This window comes from Salvia hispanica, chromosome 2 (assembly GCF_029641045.1).
Source record: "Salvia hispanica isolate PSC_SH4W2 chromosome 2, Shi_PSC_v1, whole genome shotgun sequence".
Taxonomy (NCBI): domain Eukaryota; kingdom Viridiplantae; phylum Streptophyta; class Magnoliopsida; order Lamiales; family Lamiaceae; genus Salvia; species Salvia hispanica.
In genome coordinates, this window is record NC_142693.1 from 172451 (window position 1) to 196772 (window position 24322).

The following is a 24322-nucleotide window of genomic DNA, read 5'->3' on the forward strand; positions in this document are numbered from 1 at the left end:
TTGATAAACATCCGCCGTATCAAAGTTGAAACTTGAAACAATCACTAATTTACAGACGAAAAATGGAAAAAGCATCTGTCAAAGCATAGCAAAGGAAAAAGACAAAGATGTAGCTTATTGGAATGAGATCCATCTTGAATACAAAAATGAATCAATGCATAACTGACCAAGAACTCATCATTGTACACAGTGGCGGATCGGGGGGGGGGGGGGGGGAGGGGGCCTCCTCCCCGGTGACCCGCCGACATGGACCGGGACATAAATTTTTCAACATCGCCCCCTCCGAAAGCTTCCGACGTCGCCCCCTTCCCCTCCGAATTCTGATAAGTTTCCGTCACCTGAGCTGAGGCATGAGAAAGATGAGAAAGAAGAGTGAGATCCGCTGACACCTTTTGGGTCAAGTTGTTGAAGCCCAAATAATATGAATTTCAAGCCCAAAATTATAGAATAATTAACCCAACCAATCACAATTATAAATAAGAGTCACAAGATTCAAACCAAATAATTGATAAAGATGAAATTGAAGCTGATCTTGGTAAACGAAGTTCAATTGCAAGTTATGATGTGAATATTCGTGATCGAATTCGTAGATAGTATGTAGCTAAAGGTCCTTGTCAACCAAAATGATTCAATTTTCGAAAAACACGTCAAGGAAAAGATAATAGATGTTTTAGAGATGTTTGGTACAAGGATCGTGATTGGTTTAAATATAGTGTCTCGAATGATGCCGCATATTGTTTTTATTGTTTTCTTTTCAAGCGTGATTCTGTGGCACCGGGGGATGAAGCATTTACTGCTGGTGGGTTTCCTAATTGGAAAAAAACACTTAAAAAGTTCAAAACTGATAGACGGAATAGGATGAGAGATGAATGGTTGAATGATAGCCTGGTCAATGAAAGGTCCATCTTCGCCATTGTTTCTAATGAAAGAATCTTGACACGTTTTCAAGATATGGATACCCGTAGAAATCAGTTGTCGCGATTAGCGGATGTAAATGCTACTTGAATCGCAACATGTAGTAATTTTAATTATTATAAAAAAAATATTGAAGTTAATGATATTTAATATTTTATTAATTTATTTTTTATTTCGCTTCGGCCCCTCCGTTTTAAATCTCTGGATCCGTCACTGATTGTATATGTTATCGTGTATGAATATATTTGGTTCAACATTCTACTGACTCTTTCTTCTAACTTTTTTTAGCACTCGTGCATCTAAGAAATGAGACTTGAATGGAAGAAGGTGTAGTTAGGATGACTAAATAGAGGTTGGTATAAATGTAAATGAGAGTGTCGGTGAGGAAAAACACAAGCTGGGTGGGCCAAGACCTCCTTAGCAATCAATTATTCTCAGTCCAGCCCACACTTACCAAATGCCAAACTCACCACAGCCGTTGATTTAAGTCGTTGGTCCCGTCTCATCAATCATCCTAGTTCTATATTTTGATGGTATTTGAGGAGTATTTTATATTTTAATTAGAACGCAAATTTATAGGATGATATCATAATTAATTATAGAGTAAAGGTCAAATGTGGTTTCTAATATATGGCCGTTTTATCAATTTGGTTCTTAACATTATTTTTTTGATTATTTGGTCTCTCACAAATAAACTCGGACCCGAATCGGTCATCACTTAACAGAACCGTCAAAAAATAGACGATGACCGCAATTTGACTATATTAAATTACTAATGGTAATTAATTTTACTTAATTATAATTCTTTTCCTATTAGCAAAATTGGAAAAAAGATAGTATCAGTTGCAAAATGAAATGAATAATTTGTAATTTAATAGGAATTAAGAATTATAATTAGGTATAATTAATTACCATTAGTAATTTAATATAGTCAAATTGCAATCACCGTCTATTTTTTACCGATTTTATTAAGTGAGAAATGATTTAGGTCCGAGTTTATTTGTGAGGGACCAAATAATCAAAACAATAATGTTAAAGACCAAATTGATAAAATGAGACCATATTTGGTTACTTTTCATTATAATTAGAATTAGTATGGAAAAATAGGAAAAAGGAAGAGCGTGAAAGCGACAGCTGAGCTAACACAGTCTGTCGTCGGTGGGCGTCTCTTCTTCTCTGATTCTCTTCGCATTTCATCCAACCAAAATAAATCTTGATTTTCCACCATTGTTTGATTCTTTCCTCCGTTCTCTGAATTTACACTGACTGTGTGTAAGTAGTGGTTAGCCCTTCCCTTTCTCTCCCTTCCATTAATCTTCAATGCATTTGATTAGTCAATTACTCATAAAAACCTCCCCCAATTTCTTTTAAAATTCATCGATTCCTTCTTCAATTTCACCAAAACACCTCTTATTTCTGATAATTTTTTGGGTGATTTAGCAGAAAATGGGGGCGAAGATCGGTTTGGCGATCTGCGTGATGGCAATGGTAGCTTGCTTGGCGGGCGCGGCCGACAAAGAAATCAAAGTGAAGACTGTGAAGGGGGAGAAGGTGTGCGACCAAGGATGGGAGTGCAAGGGTTGGTCCAAATACTGCTGCAATCTCACTATCTCCGATGTCTTCCAGACCTACCAGTTCGAGAATCTCTTCTCCAAGAGGAATTCACCCGTGGCGAACGCCGTTGGCTTCTGGGATTACCGCTCCTTCATCCTCGCCGCCTCCACGTTTGAGCACCTCGGATTCGGGACCACTGGCGGCAAGCTCATGCAGATGAAGGAGATCGCCGCATTCCTAGGCCACGTCGGCTGCAAAACTTCATGTGAGTTTTTTCTACTTTTTACTTTCTTTGTATAAATTTGGAAGTTTTTAATCTGAGTAGAAATTTGTAAGTATTGACTCATCAAAGTGATAAATTTGTAGTGTGATTGTTGTGTGCTGTGGATCTAGATTGTCGGTGTCCATTTGAGCTTGTAGCTGATGGTTTCCCTCTCTTTTTTTGAATTTTTTGGTAAAGTTGTTCGATTCTTTTGATGGAAAACATTTCCGTTCTCAAATGATGTTGACTTGGTGATTTTCCCTAAGTTAGAGTGGTTCTTCAGTCATTTTTACTTGTTACATGTAGTAGAATTGACTGATTTCTTTTGGGGATTGATATGAGTGTGTTGGTGTAATAATCAATGTTCAAAGCAGTCCAAAGCGTGACCTTTGTTTATACCTTGTTACTTTGTTGGTTAGTAGTTTGTAAATGCTCTTGCTGCGTATTTTAGTTCGTTTCTGTATGTTTTGGTGATTATAATGCTGTTTTATGTATGTAAGTGGTATGAATTTGGTTGTTTACTGTCAAATAATATCCATAAGCTGTCAGGAGTTAGTCTATTTGTAGAAGCTACTCCCATATGCATGTTGACATATTAACTTCATTACAATCAAAGGAAAAGCTTGTATGACTGCTAAGTATTTCAGCGTCTTGGCAATTTCTCACTATTGGCTCTTGCCTTTAGTCTCGGCAAGAGTCTTGATGTTAGAACTGTGTAGAATCCTGGCAGCCTTGCTTTGGAAAAATGTAGATTTATGGTGCAATTACTAGTTACTACCACAGTCTTTGATATTGTAAACTTCTGGAAAATTTGAGACACGTACAGAAGTAGGATTGTGGCTGAGCTGGTGAATCCGGTTACTGAACTGCCTATGGAGTATGGAAAAACAATGTGGTAGACATGATATAGATTCTTGTCTTTTTACTTGCAAAAATATATATCCTCTGCCACTTTGAAATAAACATCTATCAGGTGAATTGTTTGTCTTCCTTCGTTCTAGCAGAGTTATCAGTGTGGAAATGATGCAGGTGGTTATGGAGTGGCTACAGGTGGACCTCTAGCATGGGGTCTATGCTTCAACAAGGAAATGAGTCCCAGCCAAAAATATTGTGATGACTTCTACAAATACGAGTATCCATGTGCTCCTGGAGCTGAATACTATGGCCGTGGAGCTATTCCAATCTACTGGTACTTTTATCTTTCTTGTGAGCTATTTTCCTGCTTCTCAAGAATAAATCTCCTCGAATATTGGTTAACCTTGCTCGGCTATGTATCAACTTCTAGACTTATTTTGGTGGTAGGAATCATGCATAGTGTTTTATAGGCAACAATGTTTTATATGTGTACCTTGTTAATGCCTACTTACCATGGCTATGTGTAGTCTTTATTCGATGTCATTTAGTTTTTTTTTTTAATCTTGTATGCCGTGAATCTGCTAACATCGTGTAAAAATAAGTAATCATGTTTTGTTCTGAAATTGCTCCAGGAACTACAACTACGGAGCAATTGGTAAAGGCATCAATCAGGATTTGTTGAACCATCCCGAATACGTTGAACAAAATGCCACTATTGCCTTCCAGGCTGCAATCTATAGGTGGATGACTCCCGTGAAAAAGAATCAGCCATCTTGTCACGACGTCTTTGTTGGGAACTGGAAACCCACCAAGAATGATACATTAGCAAAACGAGTTGTTGGATTCGGAAGCACCATGAATCTTTTATATGGTGAGCTCACTTGTGGGCAGGGTGACATTGATCCCATGAACAACATCATCTCTCACTACCTCTATTATCTTGACTTGTTGGGTGTCGGTCGAGAGGAAGCAGGACCCAATGAAGTACTCTCCTGCGCTGAACAGCTTCCATTCAATCCCTCTACTACCAAATCATCGACTTGAAAAGGCCTTCAATTTCTATCTAAATCCCTCTTATAATAAGATTTGTGTTGGGGGCAGGCACCTCTCATGTATTTGTGTGATTATTGAATTTGTAATATGTCTACTGTTATTGCTTCATACACAGGTTTTGTTAATTCAAATTTATTGCGTTGCTAGTGTATTGTTAAGTTGTAATATTATACTTGAATCTAAAATTTTAGTTCCTACTCGAGGACTCTTTATGTTTGATTAAATTTTTCGTTGTGGGGGTGTTTGATTATTGGTATTCTCATCTTGTTTGATAGAAAAGAAAAGTAAACAAGACAAGAAAAGTGCATCAAAGTCACTCTGAAGTTCAACTCGTAATCTTGGATCTGATTGATAAAAGAAACAGTTCCACCATCACCAATTCTAAAGCTCTATAATACAGAATGCTAGTGAGCTTTGCCGATTTTCAATTGACATCTAACAAGCAAAGAATTGTGTAAGTCAGCAACTCATTCATTAAGCTGTCCGAAATACATGCCTGCTACCGTCACAAGGATGTTGAGAACAATAACTCGATCGTCTACCTCAGTTTTGGCTTTTGCAGTAAGGAGGGAAGGGCTGCACTTGTGTCGACATGTAGGGGGAAATCTAGTGATGCACAAAGAGCAAACAACCATAAACTATCCTGTATAGTATGCATTCATGTAGAAGAGCATACCCAATACCATAGTAGTAGCAGATTTGTGAAACCGAGGGCGAGGGCGAGGGCCAAAGTCGAAGGCCGGGATGCTCGCTCTATCTCTATCTCTATTTACACTCATCCACACCAAGACCGCAATACATCTGCTTCTTTTGTTGTTCAAGATTATCAAATCTCAGAGCCTCCAACTCCTCTCTCGAATACACCACCTGCTTCTTTTCATTACTATAACAGCTTTCTTGCTTAAGATTTAATTATCTCCATAATTCCATGGATGCACTCGAGCATTTAACTGGCATCATAATTAGAGCCTCACTCTTTTTGAGAGAATTAGAGCATTCCTTTTATTGAGCATAAAAACATTGTTTTAGCACAAATCAAGATTGAAAGGAACTAGGTTCATATAGACTATAGGAGCTACACCAACAAACTTATTTGTCATAGCTGTTACCACGTTTTATAGTCCAGTCAAATTAAATATGACCTTGCAATCTAGTGGAACGTACCAGTTGAGGAATACATGTTGCAGCACAATCTCATTACTATTTGCTAAGCACAAATCAATACCTACTACAAGTTACTGCAAAAATGTTACACAAATCACACGCATCCATTGATCAGCAACTTCAACTAAGTTTCGAAGTTGAAATACATACAAGGCATAGCAAAGGCGTTTTCACCCATCACCGTTCCACTACCAAAATAGATAAACCAAACAAGATCAAACTGAATATCGACCGGTAACTTGAGAAGAAGATAATGCTCCTCATCCTTAAGCTACATCAAGTGCTATTTCTTCACTTACAATGTATGCATTACCTTGCTTTCGTTGGGATCTTCAGTTTTTTGACGGTTCTTGAAGCCCAGGAGCTTGTTGAGTGCATTAACATAAGCTCGAACACTTGAGATGACGATGTCCATGGATGCACCAGTCCCACTGGTTATATAGAAGATGATAGTGTTACAGAAAAACGAAAATTCAATAAACAAAATTTGTCTGTTCTAACATCATTTAGACAAATTTCTGAAAGATGCAAAGTACTCAGTACCTGAATGCGCGGTTGACAGATTCTCCTGTATAAGCATGGGTAGCTATTACACTATCTTCGCCACGAATTAGAACCCGTGTAGTGGCTATAGCATCAATGCCTTCAGTGACACCATTCAAGGAATACTCAAGAAGTGTTACAGGAACCTGTGAGCATGCAAAACTGTAAACAAGCTTGTTTCATACAATTAAATTTACAAGAAAAGAGAACTAGTATGAGAATCTTGAGGTACAAACATCAAGGCTCGGGTGTTGTCTAATGAGATTAGAGCCATTAGACCCCTAAACCCAATAGTCAATGATGACATATAAAGTAGAAAGGATAATATAGTACTCAGATAAGTGAAGAGAGAATAAAGTAAGAGATTAAATGTGTTGGCTTTTGCCAAAAAAAAATGATATAACTCAACTATAGCGGGACAACCAAAAAAAACCAAAAAAGGAATATGATCCAACTACAGTGGGACGGAGGGAGTACATGTTTGGGATCCCTAAATTCACAGCCTAAAGAAGTGATATTCACAAGATAACAAACTATGAACCAATTTGGTTGCAGAAAGAAGTTAGAAACAGAAACTCAAAGCAACTAATTTAATGAATTATACATGTGTCTACAATTATATTCACTAATAGCAGCAGAACACACCAATTTCAAATATGTCCCTGAATCAACTTAAAAGGGCAATACAGTGTACAACAGCTTAAATGTTTTGAAGTTTCTAACCTTAACAACAAGGTCAACTGCTTTATATGCTGCATCAACTGGCCCAGTCCCAACCGAACAAGAAATATGTTCATCGCCATTTGCATGAATGAGTTTGACTGTTGCGGTTGAAAGGCCAAGAGATCCACATGTGACCTGCGGGCAAGGGACGAGTATGGTAATAGAATGAACTATCTTAATGTACCACATTTATATATAGTGATAAACAACTATGTAGAATGTTGGGTATAGACATGCCTGTACATCTTCAAGTTTCCAAACAGTTTGTGGCTGGAAAACTTCATCTGAGACTAGGGCTACTAGGTCATCATCACTGATATTCTGGAACATCAACAGAATATAAACACGTGGGAAATAGTTTTGTAATATGAAACACATTATTCTAGTCTTCTACATCTGTCTTAGCAGATAAGACAGTACCTTTTTATTTCCAGCTACAGCTTTGAAGCGTGAAAATAGATCATCAAGTTCCTTTCCATCAATATCATACCCAAGCTGCAGATTCATTAAGAGTAAACATTGATGTATTGGTGGAACATTTGCTGAAGCTACTTTAACAATTAAGAATAAGCTCAAAGATTGCAACTTACCTCTAACATTTTGGCTTTCAAAGCATGGCGTCCACTGATAAATAATTCAGAAAAAAAAAAGAATAGACATTACAATAAATACTCGGGTATATCATGACCTAGGATATGTGATGATCATCATGAAAACAATGATCTAGAAAGTAACTAACTAAGATAGACTTAACAACAAGGATTGAGAGATCCTCACGTTTCTAGAGCTATTGAGACATGCCTACTATCCTATAGGAATTGTGACCACTTGGCTTGGTGGATTCAGGTCGAATAGATGACAATGACTTATATGGTATAATTATTGTGCCTCTTCCTGATGTCTTGCGACCAAGCCCCCATTAGATCTATTCCACACACTTCTTAATTTGTCATACATAATATTTACTTATGTTTGTTTATTGTGATTATTTAGTAATGGGAAACTGCAAACTACACAGTGGAAAATGTATTTTGTTCATTTCGACTTCCCCTAGAATAAGTTAAACAGATGCCAAATATTCAGTGTTGCCGTACCCATGTTTGTGCATGAATCTTAGCCTAGGTGACAATCTACCGTAAGTTTACAGCACTAGTATAAATTGGAATAGGCCACAGAATAATAGCAATTTAGTTAATGTATCTTATTACCAGTTGTAAGAGAGAATAAGTGTCACAAAAGACTTGATAGTCGCGACCATAGGACAGTAATGAAGATGCAGAAATGGGTGCAAGAGAGTAGTAAAGCATGCACCTGAGTTTTCCAAGCACGATACCAGATTCATTAGAACGAAGAAGTCCAATATCTTCGGGAGATATAATCTCATAGGTGTTTTTATGTTTCAGCATTCCATCCTGCAAATAGAGATCGGATAAAATGTATAAACATGATTTTTTCATTATTTCTCATTATTTAATAATATTATAATGATTTGTTTGTTTTTACACATTTAAAATTCAATGGGTCACATGTTCTTTAAAAACTTCAGCGGGCAAGTTCACTAATTATAAGGCGAAGATCCATAAACTAGTGCATAGCTTTTCAAGATAGGAAATCTTAAAAATTTCCAAATTTCATTATATTATCTTTTCACTGTGCTCTCAGTCACCACTTGCAAAACAAGAGGTAAGACAGTCTCTTTTTTTTATCATCATAAGACGTAGATTTACAAATTCAATATTTGCAATTAAAGGAAAAAGGTAGATAAAAACAATCAATCAAAGCTACGTTCGACGTAAATGCAGAAGACACATGCGTAAAAGAGAACCATCAAAGACCAACCTGATGAATTCCACTTTCATGAGCAAAAGCATTAGCTCCAACAATTGCTTTGTGTGGCTGGATACGCAGCCCACTATATTCTTCTACCTGGAAACACGGTGTTCAACAATGTGAGACTATGCGTGCGTATAAGAATGTGACTATGTATTATAAGAAATTTTCAAAAATCATAAATGATGCAGAGAATAGTGTACCATCTTGCTGGCCATGACAATATGTTGAGTATTGATCCCTGTGTAAAGACCATCTAGAGCTTGCTCTCCGCGGCATTTTATGGCCATTACAACCTGCAGCAGATCAGAAAGAGAGACATACTCCATTTAGATGATAATAGGGACTTAAATAGTCCTTCAGCCAACTGGGTGCTCGGACATGAAGATAACTGTGATTTGATGCAAAGAGAATTTAAATTATGATGTACCAAACCAAGAAGAAACCACTAAGAACCCCATATGATCTACTATGTTTCCTTAAGTTTTAATGATTAAGACTAAAAACTAACCACTTGAGATACAAGAAACTAGCTTTCAAATGTCTATATGATGATCCACATTACTTTCCGCCTTTCATTCCAAGCTAAGAGAATTCTCACTGCAGATAGATATATAAGGTTCCCTCCCCTCCACCCCCAACAAAATTAAAGAGTGGGAGAACACACCTCCTCCAGTGACGCATTACCAGCTCTTTCACCAATCCCGTTAATGGTAACCTCTACTTGCCTCGCACCAGCATATGCCCCCTGAAGTTGAGAAAAGCACCAGTGTCAATCCAACCTGAGTTTAGTTGTTCAGCACTCCAAGCGTATACACATACCGCTAAAGTATTAGCAGTAGAAAGACCAAGGTCATTCTGGCAGTGTGTTGAGATAATGACATTCTCAATCCCAGGGGTGTTTGCTTTTATGTCTGCAATTAGCTGTCCAAATTCAGAGGGCAAAGTGTAGCCTACTGTATCAGGGATGTTAAGGGTTGTTGCCCCAGCCTTAATAACCTCTCCCAGAATTAGATAAAGGAATTCTCGGTCAGATCTGTAAGAATTCGAAGAAAAGAAAGATAAGTCAACAAATTAACAAGATTGCATTTGGCCGCAAAATCTACAGATACTCCTTTCCCCAAGTCGATAGCAATTCAAAGCCTTGAAAAATCTGTTCCAATCAGAAACTTTTCAGAATTCATACAGTGCAACAATTGCCACGTAATGAACGTCAAGGTGATCAACACCCAACCCACCCCAGCCAGCCACCAAAATCCAATTCAAGTTAAAACTATAAAAACACCACAGATACAACTTTCTTTTGAGATTGGAAATGAGTTAAGCCAATTCATAAAATGAAGAAACAACCAGAGGGGGGGAAGCATATTTAGATGGTGATCTGGTTCCCGGTTGCAGGTGCATAGCAACACACTGCATGTTTTACTAGATGTCGGAAACAATAGAAATGCGAGTTTACTGAATAAGAATCCAATCATTCAATAGCCAAGAAACAACAGAATGAAAATAAAAACAAAAAAAGAAGCATCTCCACCGCAGATATAAAACAAATCAGATAATATGTTTTCTCTTATTCAAAACATAGTTCCATCTGGGAGAAGCAAAATCATGAAAGACTATATAGGAAATGCTCGACCCCATCCAGATACTAAATAACAGAACGAGTTCATACTTTGATTGTTGTTGCTGTTTTAGTTATTCCAAAAACTTGAGAAAAGTTTTATTTGAGCTTAAAACTGCAGTATGCAAACAAAGCTTCTCCCTTATTTTTCCAATTTCATTAATCATTATCAAAGAATTCATTAGTGTAACTAATTTTAGAAGCAATTCATCCAGGAAAATCACCTTCCGGCATCTTCGGGGCTAAACTCAACATCTTCACATCCCAAACTCCGAGCATAAGCCACCATAGTCCTGGCCTTTTCAACGACTTGCTCCGGCGTCATCTTCAGCTTGAATTGCATATGAATCTCACTTGTGGCGATAAAGGTGTGAATCCGCGGCTTCCTGGCATGCTTCACCGCCGCCCACGACCGCTCAATATCCCTCTTATTACACCTCGCCAGACCACAAATCACCGGAACATGGTCGGAATCGACGTCGGCGAACTCGCGGGCGATCAATTCGACGGCTTCGAAGTCAGCGTCGGACGAGGCCGGGAATCCGGCCTCAATGATGTCGACGCCGAGGCGCGCGAGCTGGCGCGCGATGTCGAGCTTCTCCTTGGTGGTCATGGTGGCGCCGGGGGACTGCTCGCCGTCGCGGAGGGTGGTGTCGAAGATGCGGACGTACTTGGGGTCCGGTATGTGGTTGGGGATGTAGTCAGGGCGGAGGAAGGAGCAACGGACAGCGGCGGAGGCGGATGGACGGCCATTTCGGATGAGGTAGACAGGGCTGATGGGGATTCTATTGGAGCGGAAGGTGGTAGGAGATGGCGCGATGGCTGCGTGCTTGCAAATCGAAGACGCCATTGTTGAATGTGGGAGCTGAAGGATAAGAATCGATAGATTACCAGTTGAAACAAACCTAACAGGGTTTAAGAAGTTGTGGTCCCTGTGTGTGGGGTCCGCACAGTCCTATCAATTCTTTTCATTTTTTTTGCCGTGTCTTCTTTTTGTTTAAGAAGTGGGCACAAGTAGACCTGCCCAAGGTTTATCGAACCGGTTTAAAACCAAAATCGTAAATGCCGGTTACGGTTTCGAATCGAAATCATGAGAATTTATTCAAATCAAAATCGTCGATTTTTGAACCGTGGTTCAGTTAAGGTTCAAAAAATTTCGAACCGAAACCGTGCCGGAACCACGGTTCCGAATCGTAACCGTGAAAAACCGTTGAAAACCGTGAAACCAAGCCAGAACCGCAAAAAACCGGTGGTTCGGAACCGTGAAAAATCGTAAAAAAATCACAGGTTCGATTCGGTTCAGTTCCGGTTAATAAATTTCTAAAACCGTAACCGCCGGTTCCTGAACCGTGGGCACCTCTAGGCACAAGTGTATTAAACGTTTTAACACTCATTGCTTAAGGATATTCCTTCTTATCTAATCTACGTGGATAATGAGAATTCCCTTTGCATTCACGGTAAACCTCTATGTGCTCGCATTTAGGACCCCGAGGCAGCCCTGGCCATTAAGAGTGTCCACAGTGGGTGGACACGGCTGTGGAAAGGGAGGTGGCTTGGTCGCGCCTCCCTATAGTGGAGCACGCGGGCGGACACATCGGTGGGTGGAGGACGCCGAGTACTCGGCGGGGACGCAGCTGTGTGCGAAGGGGGGCAGCAGTGGGAGGCGGCTTGTCCTCCTACTGTGGACACTATAAGTGGTTATAAACCTTGGGTGAGGTTTCCCATGATTATGCAGTATTAACAATAGAATTAATGTGCAGGATCGACCCATTATCTTACACAACGCACCACAACCATCGCGTCTCGCACAATGATTTATTTGCATTGGTGACCAACGTACATGATCTTGAGTTCATTGAGGTGACACCGGCCCCACCTTCCTCCTCGATCACCACCGACGAGGTCTCCTTTTTGACGGATTTGCTACAGATCATCCTGGTGGTGCTCGCACACCACACTTTGGTGTTCGGCCTCCCATCATTGGGGCATTTGGATCATCAGATCCACATGCACCATCCACTAAATCAATTGATGTTCGACTTATTGCTATTCATATTATAATAAGAATGAGATCGAACGACAAGTAAATTATATGCGACAAGAAGGCATCATTTATCGAGCCTCAGTCCGTTCGTTTCCCCTGTGCTTTTAGTCTGTAAAAAACATTTACATCAAAGTAAAACAAAACATTAAAACTAAGCTTAAAAGTGCAATTTGTCTGATACATGTATATGATATAACACATTTCCATCATCAGATTCATGATTCATCACAGACAGTATAAAGAAGTTCATAGAACTTCACAGCAAAATCACTTCATTGTATCGTATGAACTCATTTCTAATCTCAAGTTACGAATTCCTCTTCTACAGCTACAACAGGAAAAGCAAAATATGTCAAAACTCAAATTTTTTAAAAAAATAAAGTAGAAAACTACAAACTACAGTTCAGCAAAAACTTAGTCAACTTCCATATCAGAAATTGCTTCACTCAAGATCTGCTGAAGTTCTTTCACTCGTTTCCGTGCTAATACTATGCAATCCTGCAGGCAACAATATTTCTTATTAAGAAATGTAAGTCCAACTACTTCAATAAGCATTGCTACATGAATAAATATTAAGCTTAAACATGCTTGATAGATTAAATACTACTCCACAAAGCTTAAACATGCTTCATAAATTAAATAAATACTCAAGCTTAACATGCTTGAGATTGGTCCAGACAATGACAAGTCGAATAGTTCTATATATAAATGTGTGTTTGTCATTGCAAACAGGAAACTGCTGTCCGAAAGAAATGATCTTAATTTACACACCACCAATAGCACCATCAGTATGCATCTTCATTCAAATGATAATATTCTGATACAAAAGTGATGAAATCACAGGAGGATAAAAACAAGGCAAAATTCACCTGGATCGATGATGTGCTTGCTAAACCTGGTCCACCTGGTTTATTGAGAGAAACAAGCTGATAATCCGTATCCAGCACAACTGTCAGGTAAGTTTCCATGATGGACTCTTCCTCAGAGGTTGGATCTGCTAGAATGTAGTTCTTGTGAAGAATGCATGTTAAGGAGAAAGGCTGACTGTTCATCTTAAGCTTTATCTTTTCCTTATTGACAGGTTCCTTTTCCTTCATTGATCCACCGTTCTCCTCAGACACAAGAACTATTCTCCCGTCATCATTGAGAGAGACTACAGGAATTTGTACTGCAAAGTGGAGTTACTTTAGAATGTTGAAAATAAAAGAGAAGAAGGTATACTTTAATGAGTGTAGTCTCCAGGCATAACTTACAATGTGAGAAGGCAGCCACCGCTGAAAGCAATGCTGCATCAAAAAGGGCGCCATCAGCATCCAAACAGTATATGTCCTGCAAGTGTAATTTTTTACGGTGTTGGTGGTGATAGTCAAGGCATGAAACCAAAAATTCAGCAGGTAAGGAGAAATGAACAATTGAATATACTTTACCAGATAGGCCATCCAAGCAGCCTTGCCGCTGACCAAGCATAACTCTTTCAGATCAATCATGCCAGAACTATACAATAATAGACAGTGAGTAACTCAACAAAACAAGAAATTTTGATGATATGATGCATATGTTAACTTTTCAGTTAAAAGATAATAGTGTCCTCCAATATAATGCAGATAGAATAAATCTGCATCTGAGAGGAATTGAAACAGTAGAAGAATGCACAGCAAGAGAAATTATCAAAATAGGATTTTAAAATTGTGTTTGCTAGGTGGAGTAACTAAGTATCCTATAACACATGGAGCTTCGGTTGAGGCCACTTTGGGCTATTTCCAAGAGTGAATAAAAATGATGGCCATGCTAGAGATACTTACCTACTTTCTTTAATTTCTTCCTTTTAACCCAGAGATGCAATTAATTTTAAACAAAACATTGGCTGCTGCCGCATCTTTAAGGAAAAATATGATTTTCAGAAAGCTAATTTTTGAATACTAATATTAATTCCATTTTTATGGGTAAATCAAAAGGAAACTCCACATTAAGTTAAAACAAAGGAGGCACTAAAAAATACTAAGCACATGAGGCATGGCTGATGACATAACAACACATGATCATATAGATTATGACCTATCAAAATATGAACCAAACAAATAACCATACATATTTTAGAAACCCATAGATCTTTAGGTATCAATCGAAAAGCATGTGCAAAGGTTGCTGATAAAGATAACATTCTAAATGCTCCTTTTTTTTTTATCAAGAGTCGAGACAGAATCGAATACAATTTAAGTTCACATCTTGTAGTTTTTATGATAATATAAATACATATATCATCATAACAACTACAGTATATACTCAATTTTGTGTGCAATCAGTGTATTTGTACAGTGAGCACAAAATGAATATTTAAATGCTTAAAAGCAAATCATGCTTGAATTAAAGATGCCGAAATAGTGTCATATGATCTCTTGCCTCAAGATGGTGTCCGATAATTGCTTCGATATCACCGGAGCCACCTCTGCAGGCCTGCCAGGGCGAATTAGTGGAGAACAAATCGGAGGCATGTGAAAGTCAATGGCTGCAAAGAATAAGTATTACTAACATACTGACATTACTAGACAATAAGAACATTCCAAATGCAATAATCTAGTACAGAAATATTTTACCTATGCATCCTTCATCAGGTGCCTCTACAGTTGGAGTCATGACTTCCAATTTAATGGCAGCCAACATAGTCTGAGGATAATGTGAACTCTCAGTCAGCGGTTACAAAGAACTCAAACAGTCTCATCCCTAAGAAACACACACTTACAGTGCATCCTATCTTTGCTAGAGCTGATCCATTAGCAGATGCAACAGCTCCTATACTTTCAAATGTTGACTTATCAGCAATGTAACAAATAAGAGGTAACAAAACAGAGTGACAAACCAAGACTAAGCGAAGTGTCTCTAGCTCTTCCAAGGGGACGCCCATCGGGCCTTATGGATTCAAGGAGATGTCGTTCGTGAAAACGTAGAGGAAAAAGACGTCGAAAAGCATCCAGCTCCATCTCTGAAGATAAATCATTGGTTCCACTCGCAGCAGCCATGTTCTTAGTTGTTTATTCTGTCAAACAAAATTGTAAGCATTACTATATGATTTGAAAGAGAACAAAAACATTATAGAATCAGTAATCGACGTGCATAACATCACAAACAATTGCTCTACCACATTGTTCAAAACTCAAAAAACTCAAAACCTAATTTTCAGTTGAAAACACCCCCAACCATACACCAAAACCCATCCCAAAATGTCTTATTTTTGCGTTTTTGAACAGTGCTACCACAAAGATGGAGTAGAAGCACTGTAGCAAACGGAAATTATTTCTGAAAATTGCAAATAAAGCCCTCTTGTTGTGTATTTTCGAATAAAGGAAGGAGATGTACCTGATTTATGGAGAAGGAAGAACTTTTGATGAAGAACTGAACCAGAAAAATTTCGCGAAGTAGAAAACGTTTTTTTAGGTTTTTATTTGTAGATGTCAAATGGGCTTTGGGCTGATGATTTTAGTAAGTAAAGGTAAAGCCTAATGAATTAATTTGATTGGAGATGGGAGCATATTTATTTTGGAGATTAATTCTTGCATTTGGGCGCATATATTTTTTTAACATGCACATATTTCGAATTTTTGAAATTCGTCTTACAATAAACATTAGATAAATCGTTAGTATTAATTCTTTTATAATAATATGTGATTATATATAATTAATCTAATAGTATATATAAGTGTTATGTAAATACGTACATAAAATTGAAAAAGTATAAAGTAGGTGAATATAGACTATTTTTTTGAGTTTGGGATTGATATAAATGGTTGGTGTAAAATAACATTTTGATGTGATATATAATGAAAATGGGTTTGGTGTAAATAGTTTGGATTTAAAATTGGTATAAAATATCACAAATTTTACATTTGTTTGTTATTTCTCATGGCAGGTTAATCACCGTATCCAATTAACTTCAGTGCATTTTTTTATCCTACATAGCATTGCTAAATCAACGTGGTTTTCTACATAATATTTTATCCAACTCGTCACGAACTTAAAAGTACTCTAAAATATTATAAACATTTTCATGGTTGCCCATGTATAATAAGATTTTTGTGGAAAATATTTCATTTGAGCTGGGCTGGGGAATAACAAACAAAACATAAAGTTTGTGATGTTTTAGATCATTTTTAAAGTTCATGAGAAATACCAAATTTTAACCAAAGTTCATAATTTTAGGGACCAATAATATCACAACAATCAATCCACCAACAAATATTAAAATAGATAAATTTACATTATGAATACAATAGTAAAAAACTATTTATTATCTATTTATCATATAAAATAGTATTCTTCTTTCCCAAATTAAATGTGACACTTTTTTTTTTAATTTGTCTCAAAAATATTGTATATATTTCTATTTTTCATAATTATGAATAAAATAAAAATGGAGCATTAAATTAATTAAATAATAATTAGCCAATACTCATACTCTTATTTCCAAATAGTTGGTAGTATGTCATACATTAGTGGGCCTATAACATTATTATTCGAAAATAATATTGAGCCCACACTCCAACAACCCAATATTCGGCCCGCAAAGCATTTATAAACCCTTAATCTAGGGCTCTCTCTCTCAGCATTTTGGACTCTCTATCACACACTCGCAGCTTTCAGTCAGCGACAATGGTGAAAGGCCGCCAGGGGGAGCGTGTCAGGTTATCTCTCATTACGATTCAATTGTGCCTAATTCCATCACCGATTACCAGCTCAATTTTGATTTATGCTGTATACTTTTTTGGATCGTTTATGATGCAGGCTATACGTCCGTGGGACTATATTGGGGTACAAGAGGTAAAACCTAGCTGCAATTTCGTCTTCTCTTGATTCGTTGATGGAGAAAAATAGTTGATTCAGTGTGAATTATGCAGGTCGAAGTCGAATCAGTACCCAAACACGTCATTGATTCAGATCGAGGGCGTCAACACGCAAGAGGAAGTGGCGTGGTACCGCGGGAAGCGCATGGCGTGCATTTACAAGGCGAAGGTGAAGAAGAACGGTTCGCACTACCGTTGCATTTGGGGAAAGGTCACGCGGCCGCATGGTAACAGCGGTGTTGTCCGCGCCAAGTTCAAGTCCAATCTTCCCCCAAAATCTATGGTGCGTTTATCTTTCAATCGATCAATCAATTGTTTTCGCTGTTCATATTGATGGATGACTGATAACTTTGTTTGTTTGTTAAACAGGGTGCTAGAGTGAGGGTGATGATGTATCCTAGCAACATTTAAGGTACTAAAACTTGTTTTTTTAGCTCTTTTTGTTGTTTTACTTATATCTGGAAGATTGTGTTTATTGATGATTAAAATGATGTGCATTATAGCCATGATTTGAATAGTAGAGTTCCACTGAACTAGCATGTAAGTTATTGAGAATCATCATGGCAGTTTTGAGCATATTTTTGGTTTTGGGTTATGAGCTCAAGCTTAAGCTTTTATTGCACTTTGATATTAAGTTCTGAGCAACTGTTTGTATCAATTTGAGCATATTTGTTCCTCCATCTAAAATGGTAAAGTAGAATTTGGTTGCATATTAGTAATTTACAAAATAAAACTGTAGTTTAAGATATAAATAAGTGAGTAGATACTCATAAATCCAAGTATCAGTTAAGTTGTAGTACATGATTCAACCCAACTTTTCCTTTGTATGGAGCAAGATTCTCCTCCATACACAGACACACATTAGAAAAAGGTTCAGAATAATCCTCACTTCTCACACAGAAACACATTAGAAAGGATTCAGAATATTGAATTGCGAGAGAGCTAGCTATTCTTGTACGTATTACTTTCATTTATTTGTATATAATTTGTTATGTGCTTATTTAGTAGATGGTTCAACCTAGGTTGTATGCACAGACTGATTCTCCTTTATATGGAGCAAGATTCAATCCTCTTAAACACAGACACCTTAGAAAAAGATTCAGAACAATCCTCTCACACACATACACATAGAAAAAGAGTCAGACCAATGAGCTGCATGAGAGCCGTTCTTGTATTATGTGGAGTATTCATTTCTTTGTACCTAATTCTTTGTGCTTGTTTTGCAGAGGTATCTTTTTTCGCTCTTTGGAGAAGTCAAATTGATACCCAGGTGGCATTTTTGCGAGTAGTAAAAGTTTTGTACCATTACTAATCAAGTTGTCATTAGAGTTTCACCTTGTTCTGTTTTACTTCTACTATTAAATAGAGATTTTTCAGTGTTCCCTACTTTTTACCATTCGCAAATGCAACATTCAGTGAACCTGCTTTTGATGCTTTCGGACTTTTGTGGTCATGTTAGGGAAGCTCTGATATTTATAATCTGAAGTAATTTCTTATATTTATCTTTATCAAACTATATTAGAAATAAAATTGGGATAGTTTGTATTTGTAAATCAAAAGTTTTTAATTATTCTAATTTATTTTGTAGTTGTCGCATTGTGGTCAAAATCAAATTGATGTGGCACAAGACATCGTTTTTTATAAACATAGTAGGTTGTTTTAATCAACGTTCAAAACGCAGTCATTCATATTATGTATTATTTTGATTCACGAAAAGTTTTGGTTTTCATATCAATTTTTTATTTTGATTCATGAAAAATTGTGATTTAAATATCATCATAGTAACAAATTAAATCTATTTAATTATATACTACCATTATTAATTCTATTATCGTAAATTAAACTATAATATACTAGTATTAATTCTATACAAACATCCCCTATTAATTCATCTAATATAAATTTATCATTTATTTGCACAATAATTGCTATATTAGTAACGTTTTGTTACTTCCAAATTCTAACCAACTTTGCACCACTGAGGTAATAGAAATTTATGAAAGTCGAAGAAAAGACAGTTGTGTCTCATAAAAGCTTGATAATGAATTGAATTATTAACCAAAAATTAGAATTTTAAAATCAATGTCCTCTGTTGAACGATTAATTAGTATTCATGGTCGGATATCGTGCAAAGATTATAACAATAAAAATACAAATCGAAAACTAGAGATGATTACAGTATACTATTCAAAATTTTGGACTACATTATACATAAACTCTTTCAAGAGATAGGGTAATGAAAGAACCTAATGATAAGCCACATATTCCTGTTAAAAATAGGAGAAGAACAACTATCTACAACCATTTATAGCCTCCTGTTCTTCCTCTTGTATCATGATTGTGTAATTGGATACTATATGTTAGCTGCAGAAGTAAATAGAATTGTCATCACGTTCTTAAGAGAGAGAGACACAGACACAGACACGGAGAGGGGCGTCGCAAACCAACCTTATGCACAGGGGCAAAGCCTCCTTGTGTGACTGTGAGAGCCGTCGCAAGAAAGTGTAGATTGTCTTTCCGTGTACAAGCATGCTCCGGGTTTCTAAATACGTAAAATGTGAAGAAAGAGAAGTTAATACACAATGCAACCATATGTTAATTATTAATATACAGATTCAGTGCAGCTACTTTATAGGTTCGGAGCAATTATACTCAGCGAATACTGTTATTTACTTGTAGATTTATTGCAAGAGTTTTGCTACTTCTCAGATCTCACAATAAGAAGTTTTTACTTAAACCAAACACTACATATATGTATGCATTTATTGTTACTAAGAAAGAATAACTGGGATCCAATATGTGAGATCATCACAATCAATGTAGAAATTTGAGTTGTAGGTTCGCAGATTTTTTTGTACATATATGCAGAGTTGGTTCAGTAAATTTGAAATTGCAAGCGTACCAGATATGTCGGAGCATCATCAACTACTTCAGCTGGTTGGTCAGCTCCGACGCTTGACAAACAGGCACCTTTGCAGCTCATGTATTTTTTTATTCTAATTGTTATACAAAAAAACAATTCAGAGACGAGCAATGCGATCAAGAAAAGCTTGCATTGAACGTAAGAACGCTTACACTTGACAGTTATTAAGTAGAGAGAGCTTGTTGGGCACACAAGATTTTCCATTAGACTTGCAGACGGGGTCACAAGATTCTCCTTGTCTAATTATGTGTATGGAAATAACAGAAATCCATTAGCATATGCTATCTTTTAGGTTATTCTATGATTTGAAAACATAAATCAACCAACATCAGGATATTTTTACCTTCCAACAATGACATTGATGCCGGCTAGTCTTTCCAGCTGTGTGCTTGATGATTCTGTCGTTGAAATACTATTAAGCATAGGTCAATTTAGTTTCTGAGAACTTTCACATTTAACAATCATATAGTATAAAAGAAGCATAAATTGTATCAGTGATAACTGCAGCAATAGTTTGGCCCGAAAAGAAGGAGGGTTGTGCTACAAGTCTACAAGTGTGGGTATTGTCTTAAACTGAAAGAAAATTTCAAGCTAGAAGTCGGAAATCCCTGCTCATGAGGCAATTTTTATACGCAGAAGTAGTATAAGAGAGTGAAGGAAATCAAATGCATGTCTTTTTTCTAAATCTGTTTCTCTATATGCCCAAATGGGAAAAGATTTTTTGAATAATTAGGTATATAACAGTTTCTATAACATAACCTATAAGAACAAGTAAATCAACTCTTCCATTGAAGTCATAACACAATATTAATGCTCTGACGTATACACTAGGCATGGACATGATGCACTAACCTGATGAATTAGTTGGTATGGAAAAACAATGATGAAATTCACTCATATATGCATTTTCATGAACCTGAAATGTCAGAAAACCACATCGAATCCCAGTCAAAATGCCGTAATATAAGTGAAGAAATAGTTTCATGTAAAGAGTGCATACCACGCTCTCAGAATTATGGCGACACCTCCCAGCACAATAATCAAAAATACTTCCATAGATTCCTGTCAAACAAAGACAAAAATCAAAATATAACATCATCAAGGCAGTGAATAGATCATGAGGTCAAATAATTATGCTTGCATGAGAAAGCTACAGAACTCATCATAAAATGCATCCAAAACATTGAGAAATTTATCTCATAGTTTGCCACTGGGAAAGGAACCATTGCGCCGATCAGCTGATCTCAAACGCTTTCAGATCAAACATAAAATATATACCATAACTTAAAAGATAGCCATTTAGAACCATATGAACAGGCCTAGCTTAAGATCATTACCAACTTAAGATGAACCCTACAGCAAAGATGGACAAAAATTTTTGCACTTAAATCGGTATGTCATAGAAGTAGAGTTTACCAGCAGTCACAGGCTTTGCTATTTGGACGTTTGAAGCCAGTTCCTTATTAATCTAGAGAACAAGCAAACAGTGTAGCAGACTGAGAAAGAATAGTTATTAAGGTATGCAAAAACTCAGGATGAAATTACCATCTGCGGATGCAAGCAGCAGGAAACACAGAATTCATATGAGTTGCAACATTGAGAAACAACATTGCATCCCCTGCAAGTAATCGCAATGAAAATAAACAAAGGATTAACGCTAAAATAAATAGAAGGTATAAAATGACTTGAGGAATAGAAATTGCAAATTGGCACTCCCACTCCACCATTCCAAATGTTTGCTTCAACTTGTACTCTATTTTTAAAGCAGAGGGCAAATACTTTCAACTTAATATTTTCAGACTTGTGATTAAATTTGTAGTATTAATTTTTATGTCACCGTAAAAGTCAATAACATATACAATTGAATTTGAAGAGTAAGAAAAGGAAAAAAGAAAAAAATGACTTAAAGAGATAACTCACTGACAAGAGAACTGATCTCCTCTTCCTGGACAACAACGAGACCGTGGGTCAACTGAGAATGCATCACATACATAACCTGCAGAAAATGAGAAACCGTGAAGACTATATTTGGTGATCATAAGGCTTCTCACAAGTTATGGTCCCTTTGACCAAGCAGACTCCGGAAAGCCTCAAATTACCTAATTTCTTTGTCCGTATTTGTTCAATTTAAAAAGTTATATGTGAAACTAGAGATCTTTTAAGAAACTTCATATTCTCCATAAAACAGACTCAAGGCAAAAATGTTCACTTGTTCTATACATGAGAATTTAGCTGATACTTATTCTAGTAGGAGTATTTACAATCATCATAATCAGGAATTACAAATATCTCACAGGCTACATACATACAAACATATCCACATCCATTTTTTTAACTCAAGAAATCAATTTACCATTATCATCAGCGAGGTAGAATCTTCCTTGCACCGTGGTTTTACAATGCCGTTTCAGCTGAAAGCTCACATCCTTCCTGCAACCGTGTAACTACAAATCAGCCTCATTTAACCAAAATTAACAGAATTGTAAACCTAATTGGCTTAGTAAAGATCCAAATCCGTAGCAAGATAATAAATTAATCGAAATTTAAAACAATTCATCCAGCTAAAAAAATATTTCACTCTACAGTTACCAAGACCCCTGAAATCGATCGAAAGCGTAATACCTGATGGCCTTAGCTGGTGGAGAAAATTGAAGAATAAATAGAGATAGTAAAATGATAGTAAAGCTCCGATGAAGAGCAACCATGGGAATAATAAGGCGTGGGGCGGAAGGATCGATGCTGTAGAATTAAGAGAGCTAAAATGGGAAAGTTTTCATTGTTGTTGACGCTGAGTTGCAGGTGATGAGCTCGACTTTCTTTGTTGAAATTTATTTTTTTCTCTTTTCCTTTTCTGTTGACAAATTTGAATCAAGGAAATGCGGAATACTATAATTTCTCAATTTCATAGACCAAACTTATTGTTTTATACTCCCTCCGTCCTCCATTAGGAGTAACACTTTGACCGAAGGGTTTTAAGAAATGTAAAGAAAAGTTGGATGAAAAAGTTAGTGGAATATGGGACCCACTTTTTTATATTAGTTTTATAATAAAATGTGAATGAAGTGAGTTAGTGAAATGTGAGACTTACTACTATTTATGGTAAAAATGAAGTTTGACTCTTAATTGGAGACGGATCGAAATGGAAAAGTGTAACTCTTATTCGGGACAGTGTGAGTATTTTAATTCTATCATTAGTCATCAATTACTATCATTTTAAATTCAAGTGAAAAATAATAATATCAAATTTTTAATTTTATCACTATCCTAATTTATCCAATTTTTTTTAATATACGTACAAATTTATCCAATTTGCCAGAAAAACAATAGTACTCCGTTTCGAATTTATTAGAGGCAGAGTGTAAGATATTTGGGCCTTGAAAAGTTAACTGAATAAAAACAATATTTATGGCCCATGATCTATCTGACCCAACTAATTAACACTAATTTTATTAATGAGCCCATATGAGAGCAATAACCATGAGAAAATTACATAAATTTATCTAAATTTTCTGTAGGAAATTAAAATCTTATCATTACGTGGAAAATAAGACTAATTTTGTTAATGAGCTTATGTTAGAAGTTAGAACAATAACAACAAGACAGTTACTGTACATAGTTTATCTAAATTTTCTCTTGAAAATTAAAATCTTATCATTACATGGAAAATGAGACTAATTTCATGAGCTCATATAAGACCAATAACCACAAGACAGTTAAATAAATTTTCTCTATAAAATTAACTAGAAGATATGTGCATTTCACCTTGATAACTTTATTAATGAGTAAGTTGCTTAGAAGATATATATGTGCATTTCACCTTGATAACTCCCACACAGCAAATTTAACTAGGACATGCATGTTAATTCCAAATATGATCAATGAATTTTAATTTGTAAGCTTTTATGCCCCGAAGTTGGACTCGATTTGACGTCAATCAAGAAGTGTAGGCATTAAAATGATGCATACGAATATGAATGATCAACATACAACTTATCTAACT

At 36.5% G+C, this 24322-nt stretch overlaps 5 protein-coding genes and 1 pseudogene across 8 annotated transcripts; 3 read left to right on the plus strand and 3 right to left on the minus strand.

The window, feature by feature from the left end:
• Positions 1-359: 359 nt before the first annotated feature.
• Positions 360-1005, plus strand: LOC148931259 (uncharacterized; annotated as a pseudogene).
• A 1026-nt stretch (positions 1006-2031) lies between these two features.
• Positions 2032-4863, plus strand: LOC148931260 (chitinase-like protein 1). Of its 4 annotated transcripts, none has more exons than XM_089065905.1 (4): positions 2032-2187; positions 2359-2734; positions 3761-3920; positions 4219-4863. In XM_089065905.1, exons 2-4 carry the CDS (start codon positions 2362-2364, stop codon positions 4628-4630), a joined length of 945 nt encoding a protein of 314 aa, XP_088922031.1. In that variant the 5' UTR covers positions 2032-2187; positions 2359-2361; the 3' UTR covers positions 4631-4863. The 4 variants fall into 4 exon arrangements, with proteins under 4 accessions (XP_088922031.1, XP_088922033.1, XP_088922032.1 ...); XM_089065907.1 differs by having other exon boundaries at positions 2038-2187; positions 2356-2734; XM_089065906.1 differs by having other exon boundaries at positions 2057-2197.
• A 1025-nt stretch (positions 4864-5888) lies between these two features.
• Positions 5889-11403, minus strand: LOC125204321 (2-isopropylmalate synthase A-like). The gene is made up of 12 exons (XM_089065904.1): positions 10745-11403; positions 9722-9935; positions 9567-9647; positions 9103-9195; positions 8909-8995; positions 8381-8481; positions 7660-7693; positions 7490-7564; positions 7307-7390; positions 7070-7204; positions 6347-6492; positions 5889-6234 (listed from the first exon to the last, which is right to left on the minus strand). The coding sequence occupies exons 1-12, from the start codon at positions 11368-11370 to the stop codon at positions 6099-6101; spliced, it is 1812 nt and encodes a 603-aa protein (XP_088922030.1). The 5' UTR covers positions 11371-11403; the 3' UTR covers positions 5889-6098.
• A 1294-nt stretch (positions 11404-12697) lies between these two features.
• Positions 12698-16040, minus strand: LOC125201783 (3'-5'-exoribonuclease family protein). Its single transcript, XM_089064074.1, has 9 exons — positions 15919-16040; positions 15422-15598; positions 15305-15354; positions 15159-15228; positions 14965-15070; positions 13992-14058; positions 13818-13893; positions 13434-13732; positions 12698-13062 (listed from the first exon to the last, which is right to left on the minus strand). The coding sequence occupies exons 2-9, from the start codon at positions 15579-15581 to the stop codon at positions 12979-12981; spliced, it is 912 nt and encodes a 303-aa protein (XP_088920200.1). The 5' UTR covers positions 15582-15598; positions 15919-16040; the 3' UTR covers positions 12698-12978.
• Positions 16041-17106: 1066 nt separating this feature from the next.
• On the plus strand, positions 17107-18897 carry LOC125210341 (large ribosomal subunit protein eL33y-like). The gene is made up of 5 exons (XM_048109903.2): positions 17107-17240; positions 17341-17376; positions 17454-17682; positions 17769-17811; positions 18626-18897. The coding sequence occupies exons 1-4, from the start codon at positions 17209-17211 to the stop codon at positions 17808-17810; spliced, it is 339 nt and encodes a 112-aa protein (XP_047965860.2). The 5' UTR covers positions 17107-17208; the 3' UTR covers position 17811; positions 18626-18897.
• Positions 18898-19523: 626 nt separating this feature from the next.
• On the minus strand, positions 19524-23204 carry LOC125200576 (glycosyltransferase family protein). Its single transcript, XM_048098230.2, has 12 exons — positions 22945-23204; positions 22676-22752; positions 22243-22318; positions 21868-21940; positions 21739-21790; positions 21323-21384; positions 21175-21238; positions 20666-20720; positions 20475-20561; positions 20302-20395; positions 19848-19941; positions 19524-19763 (listed from the first exon to the last, which is right to left on the minus strand). Exons 1-11 carry the CDS (start codon positions 23025-23027, stop codon positions 19849-19851), a joined length of 816 nt encoding a protein of 271 aa, XP_047954187.2. The 5' UTR covers positions 23028-23204; the 3' UTR covers positions 19524-19763; position 19848.
• Between the last annotated feature and the right edge of the window lie 1118 nt (positions 23205-24322).